Source organism: Ruditapes philippinarum, unplaced genomic scaffold (genome assembly GCF_026571515.1).
Source record: "Ruditapes philippinarum isolate M1 unplaced genomic scaffold, ASM2657151v2 ctg1038_1_1_1_1, whole genome shotgun sequence".
Classification (NCBI taxonomy): Eukaryota; Metazoa; Mollusca; class Bivalvia; order Venerida; family Veneridae; genus Ruditapes; species Ruditapes philippinarum.
In genome coordinates, this window is record NW_026853927.1 from 124,710 (window position 1) to 151,243 (window position 26,534).

A 26,534-nucleotide genomic window follows, 5' to 3' on the forward strand; every position below is an offset into this window, starting at 1 on the left:
TAGATATTCAAAATTATTTATTCATTTGCTAACGAAAACATATATTCAATAATGAATTGTACATAGCAGAACTTCTCGTCATCAAGTAAAAGTTTACCGTTAAGAAGCATTAAATTATTTCGACAAAATAACAGAATGGAAAAGACTTGTTTTGTCTTTAAAAATAGTACTAGAACACAGCTAATAGCTTAAAAATTATTCTAAAACAAATTTTACAGTTCTGTATAAAGTGTTTTCCTTTTAGTGATGTTGCATGTGTTATAAACACAAGAGTCTGCAATTATGGAAGCATACTTGCCTTTGATGCCGACTTGTGGTTTACAAGAAAGTACATGTTCCAGTCGCATATACATGAGACACCTGTAACATGAGCACTTGTAGAATGAAATAATTTGAAGTCTACGCAGATATGCACAGAGGGAAAAAACTGCAGGTCTCTGTGTGAATATCTTCCATTAAAGGCAGGCGTAGTTCTTCTCCCATTTGTGCATAACCAAGTGATCTTCAATTTTTTTCTTCCGTTGAAAGTTAATGTTGCATGTTACACTTGTTCATGCTGCTGATCCATGTAAATTCCTGGAGAACCAGCAAGTCGGCCTCAATGTGAATCTGCTTCCACAATTACAGACGAAATGCTTTTCTTTCTTGTATTTTCTTGTACACCTGCAACATTACACAATTATAGATAAATACTCTATAGAGATCTTTAAAACTTATTTTAAAATCATTGTAAGTAATTAGCTGTATTTGACTGCTATTACTTAAAAACAAACAAAAGGTCAATATTGTCGAAACAATTTTATGCCAGTTTACTCTTATGTCGATGGTTATATATGCAGAAAAATCATACGCTATACACCCTTCATTCTTAAAAATATGTCTTAGTTACCAAACGAATAAATAATCTTGACTATCTGTGTCGGGATTTGATGGCTCTGCTATAATAAGTTTTCCGCAGCACTTGCACTTGGCATAACCAGTGTGCCTTCCCTCATCCGATAACCTGGACAGACTTTTAACCCTTTTCCTAACGCTTTGCACATGTAATAGAATACCCCCCTGAAAACAATATAAAATATATAATTTATTTTAGGAATTCAAAACTCAATAACAACCCCGTCAACTTTGTTATTTTAAAGAAACTGAAATAAAACACAATATTCCTTTATTGACTGTTATTTGTCAAGATACTCTCAGCCACATAGTCATTTCGTTAACATATGGTTGCAATTTTTATGTATTTTGTCGTGAGCAATGCTTCCGAAGGATAACCCTTTGTGAATTTTTTTACACATATTTCTGTTATATTGGTTTTACTGCTGGTGAATTCGTAAACAAAATCTAATTGTAAACATAAAAGCTTATGTTTTGTAGCACAAACTTAACGCAGAAATGAAGAAGATAAATGTAAGGAGTGCATCGCATAATTCGCGACAATGGCGTCCTACAACATGTACCAATAATTATATGTGCTATAAAACATTTGATTAAGCATTAGTTATTTCGAAACAAAAGCAAAAAATTGGATCATGAATTAAAACAAGTCTTCACAAATACACATTTACAAATACACAATATTTCCTTTCAAAGTATATGTAAACATAAGAAACCATGCCTGAAACTTATTACTTTGTTTTCGTGTGACTTACTATCCCGAAATTGCTCGTTTTACTTACTTTACATAGAGGGATTTCAATATAACTTGGCTCAAATATTGACCATTTTTAAGGCTGAGTGTCGCGTACTTAAGTTAGGTCCCTGAGACCAAGGTCAATGTGACACATAGGGATCAAAGTTCCGTAAAAATCTAAAAATGAGTATTCGGACCATTTAGTCATCATTTATTGAGGGATTGAACATAATGGTCATTATCATGGACTACTGGTGTAATATATCATGACAAGGTTTAATATATGCAAGGTCAAGGTAAATTAAGATGATGAGATATAGAGATTTTGTCCAAAGCATATCTCCTATACATATTGAGGGATTCTAATGAAACTTCAAAGAAAGGTTCACCACCATGAGAAGCAGTGTCATGTGCATGAACCAGGTCTCTAGGACAAATGTCAAGGTCACACTTAGATGTTATTTGAAAACGCTTGTCCGGAGCAAAACATCTACATGTATATGTTCAACAATGTAAGGCAATTGTAAGTGCAAAATCAAATTGTCTGTGGCAAAGGTCAACGTCACACATAGGGGTCAAAGTTCAGATGAAAATGTGTATTCGAACCATTAAGTCATCATTTATTGAGGGATTGACACACACATGGTCATTATCATGACTACCATTGTGAATCTAAGTATTTCGCACATAATTCGGGTCCCTGCTACCAAAGTCAAGGTCAAATAGAAAGGTCAAAGTTCGTGTACGTGTACCATTTAGTCATCCTTTATTGATTTGTTGTTACACAAATGATTACTATCATGATTACAAGTGTGACATATGTAATTGGGGTTAGATTTTTCAAGGTCAAGGTCACTAGAGATGATAAAATATCGAGATATTGTCCGGATATTGCCCAGTGTATATCTCCTATATGCATATCTATAATGCCCACATCTCTGACAAAAAAATTCAAATGACGGGCGTCTTTTACGACAATGTTGCCCTTGTTTGAAATGTATATTCCATTTGATGTAGTTCCAGACAAATAACTTGTCTGCAAAATTTCAGATCATTGCCCCTTATGTTTTTTTTTTTTCAGAATGACTGATTTTGAAATGACTCACAATTGAAATGCGTTGCAACGCTTTTCACTGAAATCGTGCTTAAAACAAAACACAACACAAATAAGATTTTCAATTTCATTCTGAGAAGAGAACTATATTCTATATAATATATTGCATATCTTTGCACATGTTTTTTGTTAATTCCCCAGCTAATCTAAGTAAGAAATTTAAATTTTGTATTTTAAGGTTTTGGATCTCTATTGAGTTCCTTGAAAAAAATAAATAACGTTTTGTATAACTGCATTTGTTTTTGAAATAGATCCATGAATTTAGCAATATGCGTTTTGATATGTTAATCATAATATATGTTAATCATAATATATGTGTCAATTTTCATAAAAAAGTAAATAAAAGAAAAAAAGAAAGAAGAAAAACAAGAAAAAAACTGCAATGAAAAAGAAATTGGTGAAATAGATCTACAACAATATAAAACCTGTAGTTTATTCGATTAATTCGTGTGGGCGTAATTTAAAACTTGCCGATATATATATGTAACAATGTCTTTTGTATATTGTTGAATTTCATAATTTTGCAAAGGGAGACAAATCCATCGGTCTTGTCTGATACTTTTCAAGAAAGGTTACTCTATTGGCTATTGGATGTGTGGTCAGTATTTTTAGAAGAAATCAAATAATTGGTTCACGGATGGTTGATTCTAAGCTATTTTTATGTCATGCGATTTCTTGGTTGGAAAATCATTGTGTCTTTATTGTTGTAAAGAAGAGATGTTGGAAAATTGGTGTTTTGTGGTCAAGTTTTTTTCATTTCTTAAGTTGGTATGTATTTATCCTGACTGCTGCTAAATGCTTTATTGTAAATATGGAGAATTGCGTTATTGTGAAAATAAGATATGATAATAATTAATGTAATTCATTGGTCCTACTTTATTTAACTTTATATTTACCTATTGTTATATGCTTATTTCAAAGTGTTGTTGTTTGTATCAATTTGAAGTAACAACCTGATGAATATACAGATATATAAGTTACTAAATGTACTCTGTTTTAAATTGACACAAGAAATAAAACCGCCACTGTCGAGAAAGCTGTACAAATCTATAAATTATCGATATGAACACATGTATGTAAAACAATATTTGAAAAAGTGAAGTTTGTGCCGAAAAAACAAACATCATACGAAGAAAACTCTACTCGTCGAGTAATGTAATATATATTTTTTTTATTTATAATAAACAATAATATTTATTTCAAAGAGCGTTCGTTTACAGATGCTTAAAGTTCATCTGCATCAAGGCCACACCACGGGGAGGAACTCTTCCCATGGCCCACAAAAATTAATTTATCGAGAGATTTGAAATTAATTTCTAATTTTGTTTGAAAAATATTCTAAAGTACTCATCATTGTTCGAGCTATTTAAAACAATCTTTACCTTCCAACTACTATTATGCCATTTTTTTCCTTTTCGGAATAAACAATAGCTCTAAAGGTAAGTAAGTGAAATAATAACATAAAAATATATGGTTCACAAGAAAATATCTATTATTGTGTGTTTGCCATATGTATATTTGTGTTTGTAATTGTTAAAGGCAGATATCTGCCTAATTGCAAATACAATTTTGACTTGACTTTGAGTTATAAAGATTTTTGAAGGTGGCATTATGTAAACGGTTGTTTGGAAATATCATGTATAAATATATTTTCTTATAAATAAACAGCAGTCGTGTATATTATTAGTTATAAAGATTGTGGACAGGTTATATGGCCCTATATAGGTTGGTTGGAAATATAACCCGAGCCGATAGGCGAGGGTTATATTGCAAACAACCGTTTATATACGGCCATATAACCTGTCAGGAATATTTATAATGAATTTATAATACTGAAAACTTCTTTTTTTAGAGAAAAAACAAGAACGTGTTTGTTAAACACAAATGCCCCCGGCTCAGATTCTTGTCAGTAGCAATATTTCAAAAAAAAATTAACCCATTCACTCAGTTATGGACAGAAAAATTGACAAAAAATTGTAAACACAAGTTATATAGCTTGACAAAGTCATGGCATTTTGTAATTGTGAAAAATATAAGTTGCCAAGTCATTGCTCTGACTTGTGAAGTTGAAAAATATTCAACTTCATGCAAGTTATCTTCCTACCAAATATGAAATACATCTGTCATTAAATAAAGGCTGTATGGGCAAAAGTGCAAAAATGTATTTTGAGCACTGGTGACCTTGACCAAACTGACCCCTAACTCTATCCAAAAGAAGAATACCATGTAAGTTATCTTCCTACCAAATATGAAATACATCTGTCAATGAATAAAGGCTGTATGGGCAAAAGTGTAAAAATCTATTTTTAGCACTGGTGACCTTGACCCAACTGACCCCTTACTCCATCCAAAGGAAGAATACCATGCAAGTTATCTTCCTACCAAATATGAAATACATCTGTCAATAAATAAAAGCTGTATGGGCAAAAGTGTAAAAATCTATTTTTAGCACAAGTGACCTTGACCCACTGACCCCTACCCCAATCAAAAGGATGAATACCATGCAAGATATCTTCCTACAAAATATAAAATATATCTGTCACTTAATAAAGGCTGTATGAGCAAATGTGTAAACATCTATTTTTAGTTTATTTCTTTATCAGTTATAAATAACATCTGTCTATAGAAAAAGGTCAATTACACCTGTAAAAATGTAAAAATCTATTTTTAACATTGGTGACCTTGACATTGGTAACATTGGCCTTGACCCAAATGACCCCTTACTACACCCAAAGAAGGAGGACCTCCCTTGGCGTGTTTGTATTAAACTAAGACATCAACTAAAAAATAAAGGCTGTATGAGCAATGTTTATATTTATTTTTTAAACCAGTGACCTTGACCCTAGAGACTGCTTACTCCAGAAAAAATTAGAGGACCATCAAATGTATCCACCTACTAAATATGAAAGATATCATTAAAGAAATTAAGCAATTAGGAGAAATTTAAGATAAATCCAACTTGCCGAAATAGGTTAACCTGACAAGGCCTAATTTTCAAAGTGAAAAAAGGGAAATAACTGGGAAATATGGATGACACAGTTACATAACTTGGCAATATCATGTACTTTGTATTGATAAGTAAGTGTGGAAATTATAAAGCCATTAGTATAAATAGAACTTAAGATATTTCCAACTTGCCGTTTTAGGTTATCCATTATTCATTTTCTAAGTGCTGAAAAGGGCAATAACTTGGTCAATATGAAAGCCAGAGTTATGTAACTTGCCCAGATCATGTACTTTGTATTGATTAGTAAGTGTGTAAACTTAGAAGCCATTGGTACATGTAGAACTTAAGAAAAATCCAACTTGCCGTTCTAGGTTAACCTCGTACGGACAGACGGACAGACGGACGGACGGACGGTTCAATCACTATTTGCCCGGGGGCATAAAAATGAGAATTCTTTATAAATCGACAGTAGCCGTGTATATAAAACTATATAAACGTCACCATTATCCGATGAAAATTGACGTTACGAACGTGCAGTATTATGAAAAAAACTTTATAATACTGCACGTTTTTAACGTCGATAATATATGACATTCAAACTGAGATTGTTCTTCATATTCGAGAAGTATGTTCTGTTAATTGTTACGAGTATCTCTTTTATATGTTTGTTTGAACCTGGAACTTACGGTCTGTTTTAGTCCCAGGTTGAACATGGACTATTCTATGATAATACTGGCCAAAGAAGAAAAATAGAAGTGGAACTCGGACATATAAATTTGTATATATAATTATATTGTTTTAAACACTATTTAAACACGTTTCTCTGGTGTCAAAGTAAGAAAAAGGTTTTATTTAATTAAAAAGCGCGTTAAATGTCACGATAAACTCTCAAAATTGACATTAATGGAATTGAGTCCAACCAATTGAATCCATTTTAGCCGCCTGCGTTGTAATCATTTTTGTTATTTATTTTATAAACAGGCAAAAACAATTTCCAAAATTTGCAAAATACGGTTGTTTTGTGTAAGTATCATTCATACGATGTGATGTCGATGTATTAAGGGGTCGACGTCGTTTTGCACACATTTGTACGTGTTTTAACTAAACTTAGGCAAAAGTTGTTTGCATAAATTACAATGAATTACATAGTGTGCGTGTTATAAGTTGGAAGAGTACATATATGGGTTCAAGTCTCATTAGGTGTTTCCAGTAAAAAATTTACTCAAAAACTTGCCTACAACATTAAACGGCCATTTTTTATCCACCGCATCTGCCGCCGCTGCGATGAACGAAAGCTATGGCAAGTGTGAATATGGGAAAAAAATCAGTTTTATTACGCTATTTGTTTTAAATAATTGTTATTATATCAAATAATTAAATAAAATGCAATTAATAAGCATATAATCGGTCCTTTCCGGTCATGCCTTGTCCTTTTTGCGGAAAACGGGACCTTTCCGATATCAAGTTATACCTCATGTGCCACTTTATGACCTTATATTTACATGATGCAAACATACCCGACTGTCCATTTATAAATAGTTTACAGTAAACAAAGATACGGTCAGGTTGAAAAGTGTCATATGTATTAATATACGACATGTTTTACAGTTTGTACAGTTTGTTTAATCGGATTTTATATATAGTTGATTTTCGAACTCGCTCGCAATGGCTGTGGAACCAGGTAAGTTTATATTATTATGCGGAAATTTATATTTAAGCAAATTTGGTTTAAACTTATGTTTAAACAGCGGTTTTGTTATTATTAATACTGCTCGCTACTGTATTATTATCATCATATTATTATTAATGAATATATGCGTATGTTCTTTTGCTTTAATGAAAATGTAGAGGGTCATTCTGATTTTTCTATTCACACTATCTCGTACATTTGTAACACACCACAGGTATGGACACTTGAGGGTCAGACCCTAACCCCGACTTGAACCGCCCCTGTAAACGATCAATTAAGCATTTTTTATCGTTTCGGTATATGCAACACAAAGTAGTTCTCAACACAGCTTAAAACTGAAACAGGGTGTTTTTTTTGTCATTATTTTTTCGTTTCCCACTATATATATAATATGATATGCGAGGCCACGACTTGTATCCCTTGATTATATTATATATAGAGATTTAATAAAATAAGGGTAAGTTTCCCTGTAACTAGCGATGTAAAAGAAAGAAACATTTTTATTTTAATACTAGTATCAAACGCATTATATATAACGCATGTAACTTTCGCTTTAAATAGAAATGTCAATAAAGTCACACGGATGAATATCTTTTAAATCAATGAAAATTGGTCGGTTATTTCCGTAAAGCTTCGGATTATTGTGATCGGAATTAAACGTCGTGTAAATGAATATTTGTTATTTAGAATTTCTTAAAAATAAAGTTAGGGTGTTGATTCTAGGACAGGGAAGAATTTAGGCCAATCGACGGTAAGTAACGGTCTCCCTATAATTTAAGCCACGTAAACAAAGCGCTATTTTCAGCGATGGCGAACAACCAGGCCACTATAACACCATCGGATAGAACGATATATCAAAATAGCATTACTATTTATAGAAACGACATCACCATATATACACACAGAAATACATGATATTTCGGCAAACTTTTGTTAGCCAAAGTATAGTAGATCTACGCACAGGAATTCTTAAATGAATAATAAACTCGATGTTATGAACATATACAACTTAATAACTTGAAAGTACTAGTAGCCCGAGAATTATATCATGTTAATACACTTGCTTCGTAAACAAAAATACGGACACTTAGCATCACATAACTACAAACTAGCATTATGAAATAGCAAATTGACATCATACTAACTTACAAGAGCAAATATAATAAGACGGCGTATTATTATATTATGATGGCAAAATCAGTGATTTTTCCTTGTATTTTACAGCCGAAAAAAGGCTGTTTCCCCTAGCCCAAAATAGGTATATTTTCCCCTAAAAATGCTAATATTTTCCCCTAAAATGCTCTGTGCACATTCTTCACTTAACAGCAGCTGACTTATATCAGCTAGAAGACAGAAAGCTGTCCCTATAGATAGCCTCTGCTATGTACCATGCATGTTAAATTGAATTGAAATTCTCAGTTGTTAGAATTTGATTTTCCCCTTTTCTGATTTATTGCGCTATATTTTCCCCTTCAGAAAGCCACAGGTTGTTTTGAAAATTGAAAAAAAAAAATCACTGAAAATAATTCTCACATTTCACAGACAAAGTCTTTTCCAACATAGTCCGATAAGCTAAATCCCATTAGTTCATAATAATTAAGATTTTCTCCTATGAACGGAGTCAAACTTTTTAAACCTATGGATGATCTTCCTCTTAGTTGTAGATAACTGTTATGCACGACATTCACGTGCAAATTTACCCCACATGCTTGTGCTTATGTTTAATACTATATATCGTGCTTACATACATGCAGGTGTTATAAAATGACTCTTAGGGAAATAAAAACGATTTTTTTCTTTGCATGTACATAATGTGTGCATTGCAAATAAAGTTGCGATAAGCTTTGAATGAACATTTAATATGTTATATAACTAAAAATGTGTGCGTTGTAATTATGGATGTAACATACATTTAAATGAAATTTCATATATGTACTAGCAAACATTCTTCCATATCAATTTCCAAACATCAAAGTATGATATATATATCATATACTACCATTTACACTTCTGATGATTGCGTTTTGCGCATGAAACTAATAAGTAAAGGACAATGTGTTTTTCAATGTGTTGATTGAATATAAATCCATATATATGTATGCTCTGGGATACCCCCGAGCACTCTGTCTAGGGTTTGTACTGACTGTTAGTGTTATTGGATTTATATAGTATTATACTATATAATTAAATGATAAAGTTAAAGCATTCAGTTTTTATTGTAAAAGCTGGCTCAGAAAATAAATTTCTAATTACCTCCCTTAACTTACATGAAATGTTAAATTCGGTTATATCATTAGAAATAATGATTTTTAAAACTTACAGTATTAATCAATATTCTTTTGAGCATCAGATTTATGATATAAAACCATTAAGAAATTTGCGTTACAGAATGTTTTAGCAATTGAATGCCATTAGAGATAGGAGTCACTCAATAACTTCTTAAAATTCCCGGTATGAAATAATAAATATCTTGTCCCAGATTAGGTTCCTTTTGAAAGAGGATCTTCTGAAATATCTAGCCTAACCATACGACATTGAATATGACATTTCATGAAATACGGGCAGCCTATTACATTATGTCTTTATATTATCATGACCAGCATTGAATATGTTTATGATTTCACAAATATATATGATAGAGAATGGTTGGCTTATTGCATTTTAGGAGATGCTAAATTTGTAAGTAAACTTAACGAGGAGGAAAAGAAGAGGGCAAAGGATGAGCTTCATGAACTGAACGACAAAGACAGAGAGGGCGCTGTACAGGCGTTAAGAAAATGGGCGTTGGAACAGAAATGGCTCATAACTATGACAGGTAAATTTTGGCTTTATTAAATTTGAATAGATTTAAGATATCATGTGTTTTCTTCATATTTTCTAGATGAGGGTACAGTAATTTTAAAAGGGAATTGCACGAGTTTTATCTGTGTAACTGTAAACATGTCACTCGTGCAAGCGATGTAGCTACACTTTCTGTGGGCTTTAATTGAAGATCACTATACCCAGGTATTTCGTAAGTGGTTAAGTTATCTCTATACAAGGATCAATGAATATATTGATATAAAAGGAAACATTTTTTTACACATTTGCCTTATGGTGTTATAAACTCATTTCTTTCATGTATAGGGACATGTATATGGTGGTTCGTTACTTTTAGGTGGAGTTACTTGATCTTATTTAGTCTTTATTTTCTGACAACTTGTATTGGTTAAACATCTTTCAAGTGACGGTGTGCATGGGCGTGGCCGAGTGGTTAATGCGTCGGACTAGTAGTAGTCTTAAAATTACTGGTCGTCTGGATTCAAGTCACGTCAGAAGTAAACTGTTGTTTCCATAAGCTTACATTCATTGTTTAGTACTGGTTGGCCAATGGAACGGATTCGAGAGTGTTTTAATAAACTTAAAGCTTCCAACACAGCCGAACTAAAACAAATTCGGATGTACAAATAGTTTTCAACTTTATCAAATAGCAATGACATACCAACTTACTTATAACAAATCATGACTCTATCAAGTTTTATATCTGTGTTACCAATCTCTTTTTTTTCCAAACACAACTAATCTCCTTTACTTGCATTGACTCAGGGTTTGTGCCACTGTTGTTGTTTTCAGATTTCGAATTCCTTTTACGGTTTATTCGGGTAAGGAAGTACAGTCAACTTGGAGCTAGGGAGACGCTTGAAAACTACTGGACAAATAGAACTAATGTCCCTGAATGGTTCAAAAACGTCGATCCCGCAGACGAAAAAATACACAAAGTTCTGCGAACGGGGTAAGTTTCCGAAGTATCAAATATTTCACTCTGTCTTTTTTTTTCATAGTAGAGAAATATAATTATAATCGAATTAATTTGAATAGCGTGAAATTATTATTACTACATTATTAGTTTCTTTTAAAATGTAAAGAGATGGTGAATAGTAGATAAACCGCATATAGTACTATCATCTATGGCATAAAAAATGAAACGTACTTTCGAATTTCGTAGTTTCGAATTATCACAATTAAAGTTTTATGATTTTGTTTGTTTCGATATGTCGCGATGGTCTAGTCTAAACGGATCACCGTAGTGTTAAATTAATAAATTCATAATAATCATAAGTTACCTACTTTTTGCTAAATCAAGACTCACTTGAGAAATTTCTCCCCATTCCCATCTCCCGAGGATCGAACAGGCGTGCTCAAAATTATCAGTCGGATGATCTCCCAAATGAATAAAGTATGTAGAAAATGTTTTATAGGAATATATGAAATTTAAATAAAATAATTGCAGAATGATGTACTGTCCAAAGGGATACGACCAACACGGGCGCAGAGTAATATTTGGCAGCACGGGTAAGTTTCGCTTCTGTCTATAAGTCTGACACAAGATTTCATGAACGCAGCCGCATACTACTGCACATATTTCCGACCCTTTACCGGCTTTAGATACTGTTTGTCCGTCTTTTTTTTTAATATTAGATAAGAAACGTTCCTAAATTTGTTATATGAGCTGCATAATTATGATCCCCTGTTTCCTGATTATATAAACCGATACACATACATGTTTTAAGACATTTAAGTGATTTCAAATGATGAACAGGAGATGAACAAAAACTTATATATACTGGATTGGAATATTTTTCCAGCATCTTACTTAATTTTACCTTTACAAATACCAGGAGCATAATGAAATGGGCCAAGAAACTACCCAGTAGACAAGCGGTCTTATATGATGGCGTCCAATTGACAGTTGATCGACCGATTAATGTAGTTTGAAATATTATATTTATATTATTTATGCTCTAATTATAAATATTGATATTGAGAAATTTTCATACAATCATGTGAAATCAATTTTAAGCAGCATGCGTCCATATAAGCCAAAATATTGAAAGGAAATTAAGCATGAGAAGCAGAAGTTCTAAGATTTATAGAAAAGTAACAAATATTCAAGATTCAGATAATAATTTCCACGTTATATGCGATTAATGACTGATTTTGCAGTATTCATCGCAATATTTCTATTGCGTGGCTAACGCAATAGAGGCTATTTTTGCAAAGTTTGACCTCTTTTTAGTGGATTGTAAGTGCCGTTTCCTGTCATTTGCTTTCTTTGTTCATTTAACAATATTTGAGCCACGTCACGACAAAACCAACATAATCAGTTTGCGACCAGCATGGATCCAGACCAGCCTGCGCATCCGCGAAGTCTGATCAGGATCCTTGCTGTTCGCTATCAGTTTCCCTACTTGTTATAGACTTTGTAAGCGAACAGCATGGATCCTGATCAGACTGCGCGGATGCGCAGGCTGGTCTGGATCCATGCTGGTCGCAAACCCATTATGTTGGTTTTGTCGTGACGCGGCTCATTTTACTTTTAAATACATTCAAAATATTCATGAAAATTAGCATGATGCATGGTTTAATACTAAAAGACTGTTAAACTCATGTTGAAAATGCACTTCAAATATAACCAGTCATTAAAATCCAGAATCACTTTATCCAAGAAATCATCCCTTGCCCTTACATTACCGTGGCGTGCTACCTTAATTGTCACATTATATTATGTTCCAGTACATACAAGTTAATAAGTTTCTATTTCTATTACAGACAATTTGGACATGAGTTTGATGAAGTCTAAAGAAGGACAAGATTTGATGTACAAAACCTGCTGCCTTCTCTTTGATTGGTTAGCTTATGATGAAAAGGCACTGGTAAACGGAGTAGTTTTCGTGTCCGACTATTCTGGATTGTCCATGGAATTTATTAAATATTGGAACCCAGAAGCAGAAAAGAAACTGTTGGCTTATTTTCAGGTAAATGGCACTAAAGTTTTTGTTTTGGTTTCGGTATTTTATTTATTTTTATTTTTTTTGCTGCTTATTGTTGTTGTCGTTGTTGTTAGTGTTCATCATTTTTGAAAAAAAAAAACAACAAACAAACAAACTTTTTATTTAAACGATAAATGAAATAAAATACACAATAAGTTGGCAATATAGAAAAGAATTGTATTTCCATTTCCGTCAGCCTGAAATGTTGAAAATTCAATTTATAAAACAACAGTGATCAATAACTGTTAAATTGATAGGTAAACATCTATAATCATTCTTGAACTTTTTACTTACTGACTCTACAAAGACTTTCTTCTTAGAGTATAGGAGTAATATTTGAACTGTTAAATCTTTTCATAACAAGGATTTATTAGCATGTACAATACTTTTTATTTGTATAGAAATCGTTACCAATGAGGTTTAAGGCATTCCATATGTACAAGATGCCTGCTTTCGTTGATGCTCTGTTTGCCATCTTATTACCTTTTATGAGCCAAAAATTTAAGGACAGGGTAAGATTGCTAAAATTATTTATTGCCAAAACAGTTTAAGTTGAATATAAGACTGCATTTTCGTATATCTCTCTTGCAAAGGATACTATATAGTCCTGCATACACACGACGTGTATTTCATTTTAATCATGATAATCCCAATATTGACAATGGACAGTTTCAAATATAGAAGCTGGTCAAGTCCATTTATGAAATTTTGCTGGTAATGAAATGATATCCAAATGTTGATTTTGAGTTGCCGGTAATATCTGTCTAGATATTTTCCGGCTAATTTAACTAGATTTTAATATATTCAAAAGTAGTCAAAGGATTAAAGCTGTATTCCTCCAGATGAGCCAAACTATTTCAAGAAAATCAATATTGTGAAAAATGTGCTTAACTTTTAAGGAAGGTAACAATATTGAAGATCCAAGTTTTATTTTACATGTTAAGTGCGGTTTAAGACTGATATGCAGTATTTTATCACCTTATTTCTACTGCGTTACTAACACAGTAAGGACAACTTTTTTGATAATATTCTTGGATTGTAAGTGCCAATTGCTTTATGTAAATTACTTTATTTGTTCACCTCACAATATTTTACTTTTAAATACTTTCCAAAATTTCATGAAAATTTACATGAATCTGGAGGCGTGCTGCTTTAACCCTTTGCCTATTGAATTTGTGTATTTTTCTTTTCCTGATTTGAATATAGAACCGTTCATCAAACGATTAAGTGATTTACAATTTCTGATACAAAAATTAGATTACCAGCAGTAAAGACCCTGCATGGTCAGACTGGTCTTTTCTGGTGGCAAAGTCAAAATAGCATTCGGTTCTAGAAGACCATAAACTTCATTGTTTTAAGAAAGCATTTTTGACACTAGTGTCGATTCACCATATTTATGTTTGAAGATGCACTCACATGGTAAAAGTTTGGTGAAGATTTACGAGGAACTTGGTATGGAAGTGTTCCCTGATGAATATTTACCCGACGATTATAATGGTCCGTCAGCCGGAACTAAACAGGAAATCATTGGTAAAATATTCTTTAGAATTAAACACTTAATTTGCTTTTATATATATTCTTTTTGTTAAAGGAATATATCATAAATATACATGTATATGATTTTAAAGGCCCATTCTGCCTCAGAAATTCATTTTTATGGGCCTGGTCATTTTTGTAAGGTAATTTATCAAAACTTTGGATATGAATACTGTTTTGCTATATTTAGGGCAGATTCTATCTAATTGAAAGACTGATATGTTCATAGGAAGAAAAACCAATATAATAAGTTTAGCCCACTGCATTTTTTAATTGTTGAATTTTAAAAGCTTTAAATCAAAGAAGGTAATTACAACACAATATCATATGCCCAAAAATATTATATATTTATGTTAAGCTTAGATATTTTGTATGAAGCATCCCTTGTTGACATCTACAGAATTTATGTAAATCATGCTCTTTGGGTCAATATTGGTCCTGCCCCAGGGGTCACATAGAAAAAAACTTATTTTCATATATGTTTTCTAATGTAAAGTTACAAATCCCAGATCACAGTTATTTGGCATGTAAAGTTACAAATCCCAGATCACAGTTATTTGGCATGTAAAGTTACAAATCCCAGATCACAGTTATTTGGCATGTAAAGTTACAAATCCCAGATCACATGTATCATTACATAGAAGAATCATGCAATTATGCCAAGTCATTTCACTGATATTATAAAATGGATGTGTCCAGTGGGTTTGTTGGGAGATGGGTATGTCTGGCATAGTTTACATGTACACAAACTTATATAGTATGCATGTTTTAAAAGCCTTTCTCCCAACATACAACATGCATAACATAGATTTTAGCATGTATCATTACTTAGTAAAAGTAGAATTATCAGTTTTGCGTGAGTGTTATGTTATGAATATAAATAGGGGTAATAAAAAAGAAGAAAATTATTTACTAGTTTAGCATTTTGTTTTATTATTATTATTTTTAGGCATAATATAGTGCTTTTGAATTTCTGGTATAATACAATTTGTATGTTTCTTTGATTTTTTATCATTTGAAAACCAAAATTATTGTTGTTTTCGTATAATATACTAGTGATAATTGCTTCACCATTCGACATGTCTATGCACGCTCATATGGTGACGAGGGTAAACAAACACAGAGTTACATGTCTGTAAACAAACACAGAGTTACATGTCTGGAGTATGTACACTACAGTGGAAAGCTGCAGCATCTATAATGTCAATAAGTATTCGTGTGACAAGAGCGTAGCTCTTTGGCATGTATCAATATAGATCTTAATATTGATGAATGAAATAAAACATGTTTTGGACAAATGTTATAAATACATGTATCCTCTCTGTTTAAAAATTATTTTTGATAAAAATTTAATTTTAATTTTGTTTTACTTCAAACAAATTTGCATTCGGGCGTATATTTCCACGCCTATGCGATGCTCTTGTTTTAATTATTTACAATCTAAATGTCAAATATGTGTTAGTGTTAAATAATGGATTTATAGCATGTCATATGTTATATATTATTGAGGAAAGTAGTCCTGGTAGTTATATGTTGTAAATGAAGCAAAATGTAAACAAATAAGTATTTTGACTTCCATACAAATTACTGTTGCATTATAATTTCCCTTATTGCCAAAAGAGTAAAAGTAGCAGAAGATAGTTCATGAATATAGCTAGTAAGTATGTAACAAGATACCAAAAATAAAGTTTTTGAAAAACAAAATTGATAGCATTTCTGATGCATATTTGGCCTTTAAATATTAAATATAGCATGTTTTTAAATCTCAATTTATTGACACCCCGTTTTTCATTTCAGTTTTTAGTGATCATTCAAGATCATCGATTCCAATACTCTAAATGTTGAGGATGTAATAACGCTGAAGCCAGCGCAAGGGTGCTTTGTTCCTCTTTGTTGCATAATACATCAGGCATATCTATATTGAGAGTTGTCGCCCCTTCCATTACCTCTCATGAACAGACTTTTGAAAAATGAATCTGGAATATTTAGATTTTGCTGTTTTTTGTTGTTGTTTTTTTTTTTGGTTTTTGTTTGCTTTTTATTTATTTATTTATTTATTTATTTATTTATTGTTGTTTTCATTGCACATGAAAGATCTCTTTTTCTCAAAATCACTTACTGGATTTCAAAAACTTTATTATCAAATTAACATGATACATGTTTCCCATGTTACAGAACAAAATATTCAAAGACATGCAGAAAGAAGAATTCAGGAAATATATGTTGGAACTGTCTTGTGGTAAATATTTCGTGGACATAGAAAAAAGAAAATCCACGGAGAAAAACCATCCCGAGGCCTCTCTTCCGGAAACTAAATATGGACTGATTGTTCAAACAAAACAAAACATTTCTTTGTCGAAAATATGAACATAATAACTATATTTATATGTGTATGTATGTGTATGTATATATGTGTACATGTTGATACAATAACATAAAGTCATGACAAAGTTTTCCTTGATCTTTTGAAATGACAAAATTCGTTTATCTCATAAAAATTCTCTTTGTTTAAATACATGTATTTTATTTCAACAGATTACTTTTTATATTTTGTAAATATAAATAGTCTGAATCACACTTGAAGAAATCTCATCTCTTTTTTTGTTTCTTTATCATGCATAATAAAGATTTAATGTAGCGGATATTAGTTGTTGTTGTTATTGTTATATTTATGCTATGGCATTGCGTATTTTCCTCTTTGTTGCATAATACATCAGGCCTATCTATATTGATTGATGCCAGCTGCGCCCTTTTTAGATTTTGCTATTGTCCGAAAATATAATGAATTTGATTTTGTTTTAGATTATAACAAAAAAGGCTTTGCAATATAAGTTATTATTCCCAATCATATACATGTAAAAGCATATCTTGAAACTCGACAGAGAATGTTTAAATTGATTTAATAGTTGGTTCGGGTATTTTAGTTATGTGCTTGTAACAGATGTGCCCTCACACTTTATTAAGGGCCTGTCTCGCATCAGCTTCAATAAATTTAAAATCTATGAAATGCGCAAATGTTCGGTTTAATTAAAGTGCAAGTTACCGTCCACGCCCCTTTGCACCGACTTAAGCAGAATTCAACTATTTTAAACACAAAATGGGGGAATTTTAAAATTTAAAGAAACATCCGCAGTTTTTTTAAATACTTCGGTTATAAAGGGAAACCTTTCCCAATGTGAAAAGGGGTAGGGGTCATTCCATGAAAAAGGGGGTATGGCCCCAAAAAGTAAAAGAATTTTGTGTACCCAAACGAAAAAAAAAATTTGGGGGGGAAACCCAAAAAAAAGGGAATTTTTTTGAAAGGGGACTGGGGTTTAAAATGAAGTCCCCCATTTAACAGAAAGACGTAAAAAGACAGTTTTAAAAAAACCAGGCACATAAAGGGGTTTGATTATAGCGAAATTAAAGAAGAATATTTTGGTACCCCCCAAAGTTGAAAAACCCCAAAAAAAAAAAACAAAAAATTTCCAAATCTAAAATGAAAAAAATTTAAAAAAAACCATCAAAAATTATCCCCAAACAAAAAATGCCCGTGCTGTACAAATCTTAAAGGATCGAAAATATAACATCATTTAAGCCTGTTCATCGGTTGCAGTGCTCATTGCATGCTACCGTGAATTCCCCCAGCATTGGCTTCATTAACATTAAAATGGTTATTTAGCCTTCAAATGAACCGTTCCTTCGACAGATACATTGTACATACTTCATTTTGATGAATTCTGTACAAAGAGATTTAATCTCAACTTACATAAACAATACTTTATTTGAATGAATACTTACATAGATAGGCTAATCTGTTGGATTTATTAAATTTAAGATTTTTTTTTATTACTTGCTATCAACATTATTTCTTATATAATGCTGTAAAGTTCTATTATTCTGTTATGTACGCATAGTCCATTGTAACTTAGCTAAAAAGACTTAAGATAACAGGTTTTATCGTACTGCTAGACCTGTTTACTGTCGCACAACGTAAAAGATAAAAGCGACATATAAAGCTATGAAAGCCAAAACTAATTGTAACCCTGTCCACCATGTCCACGGAAGTGTGGGAATATCAGGGGAAATAAACTTTTATCTGTCGTCCTATCTGTCTGTATGTATTAGTCCACTGACCCACTAACCCCGTGGCGTTGAGGGATTACAGCCATCAGTTCCCGCCATGCAATATCAATTCACTGGTTTTGCTTTTGGTGCCAAATAGTTGGAGCATGCGGGGACATTTATCGGGCATTGTCATCGCAAGCCGGGGCCTTTACTCTGCTAGTCTGCGGGAAGAGGGACCGGGGTAATGATTGACTGGTTCATTGTCAAAAGAAAAAAATAGCAACAAAATAGGTGGTAATGAGTTATATATAAGCAAGTGTAATGAGTTATATTTTAAGCTCACCTGAGGACAATGTCCTCAAGGTGAGCTTTTGTGATGGCCCATTGTCCGTCATCTATAGTCCGTCCGTGCGTGCGTTCTTGTCTGCGTGCGTTACCAATTTCTTTAAACAACTTCTCCTCCTAAACCATATGACCAAATTTGTTGAAACTTTGCAGAGATGTTTCTTGCATGAAGCTCTACCAAAGTTGTTCAAAGAAGTAAATTCCATGAAGAACTCTGTTTGCCATGGTAACCGAAAGATTCTTAACAAAAATCTAAAAAGTCTTCTTGTAAAAAACCGAAAGAGCTAGAGCTTAGATACATGTATTTGATATGAAACATCTTCTAGTGCATGTGTACCAAGTTTGTTCAAATAAAAGTCCTAGGGTTCAATTTTGCCCTGCACCAGGGGTTATTGATTTTCCTTATATGTTGAGGTAAAAACTTTAAAAAAATCTTCCTGTGAACATGAAAAAGAGGTAGAGCTTAGATATAAGGCATGAAACATCTTCAAATAGATGGCGACCAAGTTTGTTCAAATAAAATCCCTTGGGTCAAAATTGACCGCACCCCAGGAGGTCATTGAATTCCTTATATGTATATAGTAAAAACCTAAAAAAGTATTCTTGTGACAATCCAAAAGCACTATAGATAAGATATTTAGCATGAAACATCTTCTAGTGGATGTCTACAAAGTTAGGTCTCTTTTGATAGAGTAATGTTAAAGCATGAGGTACGATCAGAGACATATTTCACCAATTTGCTACGACATTTAGGCGTCCAGGACAATGTGTTTAACTCTTTACCTTATATATACGCGAAACAACGCACTTTTGACCCCCCCCCTTTCTTGTAGGCCTCAAATAGTGAAAAAATATCCTTTTTGGGCACCACACACATGTTTTCGTTTGAGAAATGTTGATAAAAAAGTGACCACTTTTTTGGCGCGGCCCCTAACCAAAAGATACATCAGGGGGGGGGGGTTGCCAGAAGGGGGATTTGAAGGGGTCGTCCACTTACACCAGCAGTTCATTCTCAATCATTAACCAATCATTTTTTGAAATCCAGCAATAATTTGGCTTGCAACGAGTTCATAATATTTGATCGTTCAGCCTGAGATTTCAAGATTTATCGAGACACTTTTTTAATAGTATCTATTTCATGGCAGCAATTTTTTTCACTTTGTTTCGTATACTATTCGACAGTCTAAATGTATGATTATTAAGTAATAACTATGGCTAAACCAACGTCCGAATGCAGATCGCCATTGTTTTATCCAACGGGGAACCATCCAATGTCGCCTGTAACTGCGTCGTTCGGAGTATATGTCTACACCAAGGAAGAATCTGCAGGCACGATGGTGAACTGCGTTAATCGCTGAGTATTCTCGGTATCCCATATTACTGCTCAATAACTGATCACTTGCCACACAATACTGTCGTATAATTTAGTTAAGGCTGCATTCCACCTAAGAGTTTGAATTTTAAGATGATTAGACCGAGAGCCAAGTAGCTGATTGCGCAAAATATTTTGCTGTTTTGGCGTAAACTAAAATTCCATTAAGCATCAATCTGAGATATTAATATTACGCTACACAGTCTATATCGTTAATATTTTAAGGTGAAATTATACTCTGTTTTCTGGATATATTGGTTACGAAAATGCATGACTTTAAGTTTTGTCAATGTTTACACACATTATTCTCAATACACCAATTGGCAAACTCATTTATAAGCGATTGAAGTTTAATTTAATTTTCAACGATAAGCACCATATATATATCTCAATGTTTTTCACTTATAAATAAGTCATTTATGTTATTGTTGAAAGCAGTCGTAGACAGGAGACATCCATGCTCTAATCCAAATTTAAATGCGTTTAACATGTTTCCTCTAATTCCGATATTTTCTGTTTTGTTCCATAATAAGTGTTTATCGATTTTGTCATAGACTTTACTGAAATCAACGTAACAAACACATTTTTGTCTGAATCCGTTTTGTGTCATATCTTCGAGTACTTTTTTTCCAACGCTCTTTCTGTTAGATTTCTAATGACTCTCTCCAGAAAATTGTGGTGAGGGATGGTTGTTGGATCTATTTCCATTTTGTGTTCGGAACTTAACTGTTTTATTTTCAAGCTTGAATAATTTCTAATATTTTTTTTCATTTCAGATCATTTTGAATGTCTTTATTTAATTCTTTCTTAACTTTATTTCGAGAGACATTGTTTTGTGCACACACTCCTTGATTTTCTGCTCAAAACTAGTCTTTATCTTTTTTGTCATTTTTCAGAGAGTTCAAACATTCCTTTTGATATCTTCGGCATTTCATTCACGAGTGTATTTATCGCCTTGGCAATACATTCATTCATTTTCATTTTCTTTGCCATTCATGCATTGCGTTTTGAACGCCATTTTCTACCTTTATACTCCTTTGTGGATTGTGATTGTTGATTCACTTTTGTTTGTTTGCCTTTTATTTGTTGATTTATGTGCTTTAATCGCTGGATATCAATGACTGCAATTGTGCAGCGCTCTCTGCGCCGATATCTATAGCAACACTCTGGTTACTCATATCCGAAGCATCCCGACTAGACATGCCCTAGGGTGGTTGTGTCTTAGCGATTTCTGGGTCAAATCGTCAACTATTAAAGGATTCATTTAGTTAAATCATATTTATTCCCGAAAGTATATGTAATGTACATACAAATAAACAAGAAACAAGATTTATTTACAAATGGCTGAATCAAACAAGCCTGCAATACTTTCAATTTTGTTGTTTTGGACGTTCTTTCTTTTTACCATTTTCATTGTGTTAGTATTGAAATTTTACTGACAAATCTTACTAAATTGTATTTTTAAGAGGCAAATTTTTTCTACTTTGAGTCAAAAAAGGCTTTTGTAGTCTAATATGCCTTTGTGTCTCTATGTTTAAACCCCATTCTGTCTACAACGAATTAAGAATGAGCTTTTCGTTGAGATATCATTATAGAACGAGCCCTTGTCTTGTGCAACAAGTAACACTTATTTTATCACCTAAACCAATATTTTCAGACTATATCGACTATTGTAAAAAGAGGTCTTGGAAATATTTTAATTTGTATCAAAAATATATAACCGCATCAGACAAAAGTCCACTTATCAAAAGAAATGATTCCCTCAATAAGTCTGCAAGAGGTAGCACTTGCAGTATGTAGGAATGTGTGCACTTAACCAGAACATACACCATCTGAAAGAAAGCCTTTATTATAAATGATAACGAAACGATCTTTTGTTGAAATCTGAAACATTTTTTTAAATTTTAAATTAAATACTATTTTGGTCACTGTAAAAGGTGTCCTGTGATACTAATTAGAAATTACTCAATAGTGTGAAGGCAAAATGTTTAATACTGAATAAATAAACTTTGATAAAAATGTTCATAATAATTATAATTGAAAATTCTTCTGTACCTGCTGATTCTATAGTAATATAAAAGATAATATTAATTGTAATATCACCATTCCAATAAATTCCAAGCATGAATGAAAATTCTGAACATCTAAACCCATCATCCTAAATTAATTAATCATTTGTTGATTTGAATCAAAAAAGAATTGTAGAACATTGAAAAGCGCTCTGAATAGATGTTGATCGAACAATGTACTTAATGTATTTAAACAAACATATCTTTTTGTAGAAACATTTGGATTTTAAATTCAAGAACATTTTTTTTAGTTTTAGAATTATGAAAAACTAGTAAATGCATGTATAGGAGGAACATGTCGCAAATCACTAAATTAATTTTATTTTAACATAATGCGAATTATGTTGTTTCGTGTTATTCTTATTCCATTATTTATCCTGTCTGCTGCGATGCTATATATACATACACAGTAACAAATGTGTCTCATCGTGAAGTATCACGTGTTTAGAAGCCATTTCCTTTGTTTCCTGAGAGGCAACTATTTTAGGAACACAAATTTTAATAATTTATATTACAAAAGACAAAATCATCATCCAGTAATTGAAATTGAAATTTGAGCAATCAATGCAAACCACTCATCAGAACAAAATGCAGTTTTCAGTAAGCCTGATATCAAGTTTGTTCATATGATAGTTCATATTGTTTTCTGATTTGACGGAAAGAAAGAATAATTATATTTATTATATCTTGTGACACTTTTTACTATCAAGCCTAATTTGGCATCACATGTTATAATTTCGATCTATCATCCTGGAAATAAATATCATCCGGTCTATATTTTTTTTAATATTCCCCAGGGGCGAGTAACCTATATAGACTTAAGAAAACGAAATGATATAGTTTTCTCTCCTGACCGCGCTGCTCACTAAAATGTCCTAATAATGCATATTAGGAACACTAACTATAACGCCTTCAGCTGAGTATAACATGCGTTATTTTTATATTATAACGGCAATGTTCTTAAAGATAACACCGGCATAATATATTCAATTTGGCAATGACTTCGTTTTGAAATTATTTCAATAGGACTGGTAAATAATATAAATTTATATTATCATTTTTTTTTCTCTTTTTATATCAAAGCCTAAAAAATAACGATATTCGATGAATACTATTAGATCGGATTAGGCTTATTGAAGCAAAAGGCACATTTTTCCTTACTAACCTTAAGATTTGTTTGTATTTTATGGCCTTGATAGTTAGTTATTCAGTGCACATTGCATGGACATGGTAATCGATATTTTATCACCATTCAAATAACGTTACATCGACTTAAAATAGTTCATATATTTTTGGAAATAATTTCTTTTACTTGTCTTTAGAATCCTACAGGCGCAAACCAGTTATTTTTTTCGAATTCAATTTCTTGTATCTGGTAAAAAACGACTCCCCTCCCCCCGCCCCCACCTTGATTAGCACAAGCGAGTCATAATTTTGCTTTGGCGCGTTTACATATAAATTTGCCACAAGACAAAACATTTAGTTCTATTTACAATAACGTATGACAAGATCATAAATATAAAACTGCAGTATGATTGAAATTTATATTAGTAAATTAGTTTAAACCTTATTTCACCACATATAGGTTTATAAAATTAAACGTCCTATAAGGTTGTAACAAGAAAGGCAACTGCAATATGATTTATAAAATTTAATGATGTAAAATTTATAGCATCAATATTTGATTTTTACCTTCGAAAACGCTTTTATAAAAATTCTTATTTTCTTATTGGAAGAACAATCTTATGTCTATTGGAATGATATATTATAATCAAAAGAGCATTGACATCATTGAATTGCCTCTACAAAATGTCTTTTAATTGAATAATTCATATTGCTCTGGAACCAAGTTTACAGATCTTGCCTATTAAAGTTATTAAAGATAAAAAAGACGCCATATTTATGGACGATGCAGACTAATGTTACATTGATTATTCAGTCCAATGGTCTAATGCTAAAAGTTGATCAATTTTTAATGATACAGGCATGAAACTCCATGATTAATCAGATAGCTAGTAATTGTTGAGTTTGAAGCTTTTTAATTCGATTATGGAATACAAATGTACTGATGTACTGATAACAATAATTCTGAAAAGAAAATTTGATGAAGATAACGGTAATGTCATTATCAATGACGGTGTATTGACCTCAAAATTTGAACAACATAAGACATCTCTGTAATGAATTTTGAGTTTATGTAAATGTGTATACATATTTTTGATATCTGATTCATTTTATAGTTAACGGCATTGTAAGATTAATCTTTACTCGAGCTGTTGTGTAAACTGCACAATATTATTGCAAATGGAACTGCAAAATTAATGCCATTCCTATTATGTAACTAAACAATTATTAAGTGGCGGCATGGCCGAGTGGTTAACGCGTTCGACTAGTAATCTAATGATCGCTAGCCGCATTGGTTCTAACCCGTCAGGGGCCAGTCGTTGTTTCCTTGAGCAAGAAACTTTACACTCATTGCTCAGCACTGGTTGGTTCCAGGAACGGATTCGAAAGTGTTTCTATAAGCTAATAATTTCCTACACAATCGAGCTAAAATAAATTCTATATAAACTAAACAATTATTTGATTTCTGGACATAGAACTACATGAAGAAGCTTACCATTGTCATGCATAATGCAAGTCAGATAGAAAGAAAGTTAAAATCAGAGAATCTCTAACAATTACTTTGAACTGATATTATGATTACTATTATAAGAGTTTAGGGGTTTTAGAAAACAAGATTATTCGCATTACGTTTTCTTTCTTTAAAACTCGTAAATTAACAACTCTTATAAAATACAATCGCTAATGCTTATTTTTTATAATACAGTGGTGCCATCTAACATACAACAAAACCAGACGACAAAACAAAAACAATATAATACAATGCAAACAAACGAACGATATCGTATAATCGAGCATTTTGTTTTCTCTATATTGCAGATGGTAAAAGTATTGAATACACAAATTGATATGCACCTTCTCCAAGTATAAGTGGGAAATAAAAGACAGAAAGCTAACAAAAATGACAGATAGAATTACTCCCCCAATGAGAAACCGGACTGACGTCACTGATTTATCTCTGTCAACAACAATCTCACAGTAAAACACTGACAACGTGCATGTTTTCTGGCCATAAATCCATAGAAAATACGACAAACCCATTCAATATAAAGGGTACACGAATTACAATCATTGATAAATCCGTCACCTTGTTGCAGTTGAGCTTTATATAACCTCCTGTCACTTGTGATGATATGAGTTATAACAATATTAACGTGTACTTCTTTGGGAAACATTGGAAAGGGAAATCTTAGAGTAACTGATTGATTACATCCATATGTGATTACTGAAGATTGTCTCTCTGCTGCTTTTTGCTGCTAAAATATTGGAATATGCTGTAAATCGCCGACACCGAAATATTATAATTTAATTTTTATAATTACGATCGTGGTTGATTAAACACTTCATAAAAATGTCCACATGTATATACCTACCTTTATTTATATAGCAGACCACAGTTTGAGTAAACGGAAACATTGATCATATAAATTCTATATCTGTGGAAAGCATGAATCTTAAAACTATATTTTGCATGAACATTATGATAAGATTTAGTTTGAAAATAGAAAGAAAAAGCAATGCAACTTATTTACCATGCAGAGGCATGAACGCTAGATCTTTACCATATATTGACAGAATAATTAATTTTTTTCTTGTTATAAAATGTCTGAATCCACAAAAGTACGGAACGAAATGAAATGTTAATCAATTGTCAAAATAAGATGTTTGTTAAGATTATATTTATCTCCTCATTGTTTCTATACTTTCTCGTTTTCAACTTCATTACTTTTCTTCCCTGCTATCAGTATAAAACTTGCATTATTTCAATTAGGGTGGTCCCCTATGGTACCTTTGTACTTATTATTTCCAGCAAATTGTACAAATAAAATGATCTTTTATTTACTATTTTA

The 26,534-nt window shown here is 32.2% G+C and overlaps 1 protein-coding gene across 2 annotated transcripts; it reads left to right on the plus strand.

The window, feature by feature from the left end:
• Positions 1–7,211: 7,211 nt before the first annotated feature.
• Positions 7,212–17,004, plus strand: LOC132738409 (alpha-tocopherol transfer protein-like). Of its 2 annotated transcripts, none has more exons than XM_060725904.1 (8): positions 7,212–7,372; positions 10,047–10,196; positions 10,994–11,153; positions 11,652–11,713; positions 12,971–13,176; positions 13,593–13,703; positions 14,598–14,721; positions 16,903–17,004. In XM_060725904.1, the coding sequence occupies exons 1-8, from the start codon at positions 7,357–7,359 to the stop codon at positions 16,968–16,970; spliced, it is 897 nt and encodes a 298-aa protein (XP_060581887.1). In that variant the 5' UTR covers positions 7,212–7,356; the 3' UTR covers positions 16,971–17,004. The 2 variants fall into 2 exon arrangements, with proteins under 2 accessions (XP_060581887.1, XP_060581886.1); XM_060725903.1 differs by lacking the exon at positions 16,903–17,004 and adding an exon at positions 15,784–16,736.
• The last annotated feature ends 9,530 nt before the right edge of the window (positions 17,005–26,534 follow it).

Excerpts from the sequence above, each read along its gene's own strand:
- LOC132738409 (XM_060725903.1), top strand. Across the intron at positions 10,197-10,993 it reads ATGGCTCATAACTATGACAG|ATTTCGAATTCCTTTTACGG; the intron begins GTAAATTTTGGC and ends TGTTGTTTTCAG. Across the intron at positions 14,722-15,783 it reads AACTAAACAGGAAATCATTG|TGATAATTGCTTCACCATTC; the intron begins GTAAAATATTCT and ends ATAATATACTAG.